This window comes from Zeus faber, assembly GCF_960531495.2.
Source record: "Zeus faber genome assembly, chromosome: 14".
NCBI classification, from domain to species: Eukaryota; Metazoa; Chordata; class Actinopteri; order Zeiformes; family Zeidae; genus Zeus; species Zeus faber.
In genome coordinates this window covers 2,538,626-2,545,000 of record NC_137200.1, presented here as the reverse complement: position 1 = coordinate 2,545,000, position 6,375 = coordinate 2,538,626, and the positions used below count along the sequence as shown (strand labels likewise).

The 6,375-nt window shown below is 39.7% G+C and overlaps 1 protein-coding gene across 1 annotated transcript; it reads left to right on the top strand.

Moving 5' to 3' along the window:
• Positions 1–2,837: 2,837 nt before the first annotated feature.
• Positions 2,838–4,208, top strand: gjb1a (gap junction protein beta 1a; the record flags this gene model as incomplete). Its single annotated transcript, XM_080013371.1, has 2 exons — positions 2,838–2,865; positions 3,472–4,208. 2 exons carry the CDS (start codon positions 2,838–2,840, stop codon positions 4,206–4,208), a joined length of 765 nt encoding a protein of 254 aa, XP_079869497.1.
• Positions 4,209–6,375: the final 2,167 nt, after the last annotated feature.

Sequence of the window (6,375 nt, the reverse complement as noted above, 5' to 3'; positions counted from 1 at the left end):
AACTGTTTTACGAAGAGATTATCATCTTTGATCAGAGAATACAAAATACGGAGTACAATTATCAGTGAACTCTCTGTTGTCCTTGTGCAACTCAGTGACAATCATTTTGTTCTTGATATATATCTTTTGCATTTACTTCTCTTGTTTTATGTATAATACACAGCCTATCTTTGTATATATACATAACCCATATATACACACATAACACACATACAGGTTTACATAACAGTAATTCCTCATTTCAAACACTAATAATAATAAAACTAATAATAATGATGTAATTAACATGTATTGACATATGTTTAAAGACATCATGTAATATACATTTGAATATATAGAAGGACTCCATATATATTTTGCAATACATGCCAATATAATGTGATCTTTCTTCAATAATATATGATCAAATACAATGACCATCACTTCTATTCCTGCTGTTCAGATCTATTGACAATACACTGTATATATTTACAAAATATATTCATTGGGTTTTCAGGCGATCAAAATAAACTCTACTCAAAAACCCAAAAAGGGAGAGGAGGAGAAGAAAAAAAATGCTAAATCACAACAAACAGAGTAAACAGAAAAATAACTAAACAATAAAAGAAAAAAATGCATTGTTGTTTATCAGTCCAACACATTTAGATTACAATTTGTTTCATGGGGTACACTGGAACGTTTTTCTCAGTAACCAATTTTCCCGGTAAGCCCTATTGGGTGAATTTTTGACCAATTACTGTATTTGTGAAGCCTCTGCAGCAGCCAAAGCTGCTTTTCAGGCTCAACAGCTGGAAAGACTTTTCAGCCACGGTCCAACAGTTGGTGCTTCAGTCTTTTTCCAATTGGTGGCCAAGTAGTCCTTAGCTAATCATTTTTGGAAGCCCTAATGTCCCAAGATACACAGCTGAGGGTGAAGTGGAATTTAGGAAAAAATAACATTAGATAAGATTTGCATAAGATTTTCCCACAATTTTTGAATCATTGGGAAACTCCATAAGCAGTGAATCAATGTACCTACATCTAATACAAAATCATTTAAAACATGAACAATAAATAAATATTATTTTACTAATTATGGTAGTATGTGTCATCAATTTATATTGCAGCAATTAGATCTGGTGATGAAAGCCCAACTTTGTGCATCGACGGTCCTTCTCCAAGTTTTAGCAATAGACCTCTCTCCAGAGGCTGGAGCGAGGTCTATTGCTAAAAATAAAGGTTTGAATTGAATAATTTGAAGACATTTCAAGAAATACTTCACAGGGATATTGTTGATTCTGAGTCAATCTTCAGAATATCAGAGGAGACTTATCATATGTTATCATGTTATCATATACAGTATGTTATCATCATCATTGTCATCATCATACATGATATTTTCTCAGTTTAAAAAGCTATACTTATTCTCAAAAAATGCTGTTTCTTGGATACTAATCAATAACTCTGTGATCCATAAACTTTTTGCCTTTGAAATTTTGGAGCTCACAAAAATTAAATACATCAACATTTCAGTCTTTGTAATTGAGGATATTTGACTATTAGAAAATGAAAAGTCTGGCAAATATAGAACTTTGAACATAATACGGCAGCACAAATCGAAAGGTTCTCAGCGGTTGGCCAAATCCGTCATCTCTGCATGCAGTTCAATAGTTGAGCAAATAGGAGGTGTTCAACAACCTACTTCACTTGACACCACCAGCGGTGATATTTGGTTCAATGCTGCTCATGCCGCTGCATTCCTGATCCAAAGGTTTGAGACGACGTGCAACCGACCTTTGGGTCAGGAAAATTGGGCTTTGTCGGCTTTTGATGGGGGCAGCCTTTGTTTTTGTGTCGTAGGCCTACACTTAACTGGATATTGCGTCAAAAACCTCCTCCACTTCCTCTCCAGAACACAGCACAAGGGCGATCAGGGGAAGCCACCACACGCACCACCACTCGATTTGGAGAAGGCCGAAGTTGAGACGTTTGATCTGAGCTCAAAAGCCGTTTGTTGTTCTTCCTAAATAGAGCTATTGTGTGCAAATGTTTGACACAGAAGCATATGACAGCTCCAGTGCAGGGCCGTGGCTAGTGTGAGAGCACTCATTAGCAATGCAAAGCCGTGGTGCGGCGGCATTCACACTCACTGATGGAAAAAAAACTGCCAATGCCGAAATACACGTCTCTGGGTGTGCCTCTTAAAAACTGCATCTAAAGGTAAATTTGTTTCATTGCTTCATACATAATTAGAGCACAAGTTAAGAGAGGGTTTATACATTTCAGACATTTTCTTTTTTAAATGTCTGACCAACATTAACAAATGTTTCTTTTGCGAGCCTCAAATCATCAGTGAAAAGTTCCAATTGATTGGGTTTTGATACAAAATTCAGAAAATCTTCTCTGTACCTGTAAGTGTCTCTGTGCTTCTAATTTGATCTGCAGCATTTCCTCACCCCAACCCCAGTTCCTTAATTGGGATGTCGAGTGTCTGTGTGTCATGTCTGTGCTGTGTTGCCCTCAGCACACAGCCTCTCAAGAGGAAAGCTCTGTGCGTCTCATCTAATGCATGTGCAATTCTGACTCTTGTGTCTTGCGAATGTCACTCCCATGCACGGCACAATATTATTGTGGCATCGTGAGGTTGGTGCAGAATGCAGATGGCAACTTTTTTTTTGCAAGCGTTGAAACTGCCACTGGCGTAGACTGTGTCACATGATGCACTGTGGCAGAGCTCAGTCTAACACTCTTAAGTGGGCTGCCAGCCCAGAGGAGTGCACCGACACTTCCTTCTCCTCTGGATTCACATCCATGCTCAACTAGCAGGCCAACGTTGTCCTCTACGCTCGGTGCTGCTTATGCCTCTTATAGCTCCTGCTGAGCCTGGTAACTATTCACACATATTTCTACTGGAATGGCAAACATTTTGTTGCTATGACAAAGAAAAATGACGATGAACACAGAACAATTAATATATTAAAAAGAAATGTCGCCACTCGCTCGCTAATATATTGCATATTATTGTTATGCACTGCTGCTATATACTATTTGTACTTTACTCTCGCATACCCGCCACCTGTTTGCATAGCCCTGTTAACTTGTATTTATATGTGTACATATATCTTATTTCGTTTGTCTTTATTGACTTTCAACTGCCAACACCTGATTTCCCCTGCAAGGATCAATGAAGTGTGATCTTATCCTATCTTGCCTTGTCTCATCTTGTCTTATCTTATTTTACCTTAAAATATAAGATACACTAGTCCTCCAGGACAAGCAGCTACACAAAATGAATTGATGGATGGATGGATGTGATGGATGGAACTACGGTCATGCCACTTTAATGGTTAACAAAAGTAACAATAGCGCTCCCTCAAAATACTATTCCTGCGATCATCGCTGAAGTTTTTATTCGTTCAACTGTGAAATCTTTTCAGAGTGATACTTTCTGAATTCCTAACAAAGTTGTATGTACTTTTTTGCTTTGTTTAGACCCGGAACCAAAGATGAACTGGGCTTCATTTTATGCTGTCATAAGTGGCGTTAACAGACACTCGACGGGCATCGGCCGCATCTGGCTCTCCGTCCTGTTCATCTTCCGCATCTTGGTCCTGGTGGTGGCGGCGGAGAGCGTGTGGGGTGACGAGAAGTCTGGCTTCACCTGCAACACACAGCAGCCCGGCTGCAACAGCGTATGCTACGACCACTTCTTCCCAATCTCCCACATCCGCCTTTGGGCCCTCCAGCTCATCCTGGTCTCCACCCCAGCGCTGCTGGTGGCCATGCACGTGGCCCACCGCAGACACGTTGACAAGAAGCTCCACAAGCTCACGGGTCGGGCCAGCCCCAAGGAGCTGGAGCAGATCAAGACCCAGAAGATGAAGATCATCGGGGCTCTCTGGTGGACGTACGTAATCAGCCTCTTCTTCCGTATCATCTTTGAGGTCACCTTCATGTACATGTTTTACATGATCTACCCTGGCTACAAGATGATCCGGCTGGTAAAATGTGACTCGTACCCTTGTCCCAACACTGTGGACTGCTTTGTGTCCCGGCCCACAGAGAAGACCGTTTTTACCGTGTTCATGCTGGCTGTGTCCGGGGTTTGCATCCTGCTCAACATTGCAGAGGTGGTGTTCTTGGTGGGGAAGGCTTGCAGCAGGCACTTCCAAAACGTCGGAGACTCAACCATTGGGGCTTGGATCGGGCAAAAGCTCTGCTCCTACTAGTGGACAACAGTGTGGACTTTGGGTTGGTAAATGAGGAGGTAAAAGTGTCTAAGATGATTCAAGTAACCTCCCCTTATTCTGCTGGTGGGATGTTCAACATTCCAGACTAAGAAGTGAATTCACAAGACGTCCGGGGAAATCTGATTTAGTCTCAGATTAAGTCAGTAACCCACTTTGTTCACTGAACTACTCAGCAACGGCAAGAATAAAGAAGGCAGTGACGCTTAAAGTCAATAATGATTTCATTCAGGCAGTGACGCTTAAAGTCAATAATGATTTCATTCATTTGATGAAGGTTCAAAAACAGGAACTGAGATTTTCAAATTGATCATACTGTTGAACTGCAGTAGCCTCGAAAATATAATTTAGATGGTGTAATTTTCAGCTCAGAGCTCGGTCTGCAATACACAAGTTCAATTTATGAGACATGTAAGATGTATTCACATTGGAGGTGAGTGGTTTTATATTCTTTTTTTAGTAAAATGGCATTAGCATAACATTCCATGGCATTGTTTTCGGATTTTAAACATTACTATGTTGTACAATACTTGTCATATTTGATTCAGTTTTGTACAAATTGTGGCTATTAATGATTCTATAGAGACCGGGTTATGAATGAATTAATTTTGGAATGTTGATTTGTGTCACATGTCCCGGGGTCATTATTATATCTTGAGACTGTTTTAAATAACATTTGGTTAACTTACCCAATTTCTTTGACATTTTCAATGTTTTTTTTATTTTATTTTATTTACTTAAATATGAAAAATAGAATACAGTATTTTTCAATGTAACTCACGCAGACTGTTTTATTATGAAAGATAAGATTAAATCTTTTTTTTCCCCTCTAAATACAGCGATTGATAGTTTGTATGCTTAATTTACGTAACAGAGTACAGAGTTATTTGGAAGCTGGAAATGGTCAAAAAGTTGTTTCATATTTGCACAAATAAAGTAATGTTTTCACAGAATCTTGGAGTTAAACAATTGAGAGCCCTATGGATTTCCTAAATGACATTTAAACTGAAGTGCAAATTCTTAATGCCACACCCCAGGTCGCTGGAGATCAGGCCGTGGAAGGCTCCATCAGTCCCTTTAGGATTTCTCTTATGAACAAAATATAAATAACTCTCCTCATGTCCTCGTGACCAAACTTGATAAAGCCTGTAGTTTTGCTGTCTTCGGCAATAGATGGTGCCAGTCCTCTGAGCCACATCAGCAGCTGTGAGCAAATGCCTCTGACAGCGTGTGTAATTAAGTTCTCCTTCTGAAGGACAGAGAGTGCAGTTTTAGGTTATCAATAGCCTCGGGTTCGCTGTGTCGGTGACATTGATTCACCCGTGGACAGCTGGACCCGCCACCACCAGGCAATGGGACACCTTTTCTGGATCGTGCGCGATGCACACCATGCACGGCTTTCATGTTAATGTGATTTTGCGACCAAATCTACTGTTGAGCTATTTTCGTTTTATGAAATAATCTGCCATTCAGTTCAAGACAGTCAAGAGAGTTAAGAAAGACAGTAGGAAGATCGGAAAAAAACAAATAAAAACAATAAAAATGGGTACAATGGGCCTCACAGTTCTTCAGTATGCTTCTTAAACTAGTGAGCCAAAAGGATGGCAAACCTTGGATTTTATATAATTTATCTATTTAAAATAGTATTTTTTCTTTTCTCTCGCCCTCCTTAACAGAGCAAAGTTGAAAACCACTATAACAAGTTGATTTAAAATGTCTCCAACCTTGAATTAGTATGATAGTATGTATAACCAAATGCCAAATGCTAGACTTCACTATAGAGGTATACGCTGCATAGTTTCAGTGTGGACCAATAGTTGATAACCTCCCAGGACGAATATTTCTACAGATTTCCGTCACCGCGTGGTCTGACAGTCCACTGTCAGGGCTGCGGGTGAATAAATCATCACCATATAACACAATGTGCTATGATCCTACTTTTAAAATATATATATATATATATATATATATATTTTTTTTTTTAACACTCAAGGGTCATATCACCAAATCCTAGGGTGCCATAGGAGTCACAACAAAGCCACTCCCTTGGAAGGATTCTATTTAAAGCCGGGACATGTAAGACTAGCCTCCATCCTCATTGGGCTCTCAGGCTGCCAGTCACATGTAAACAAACACCTCCGTAATAGTC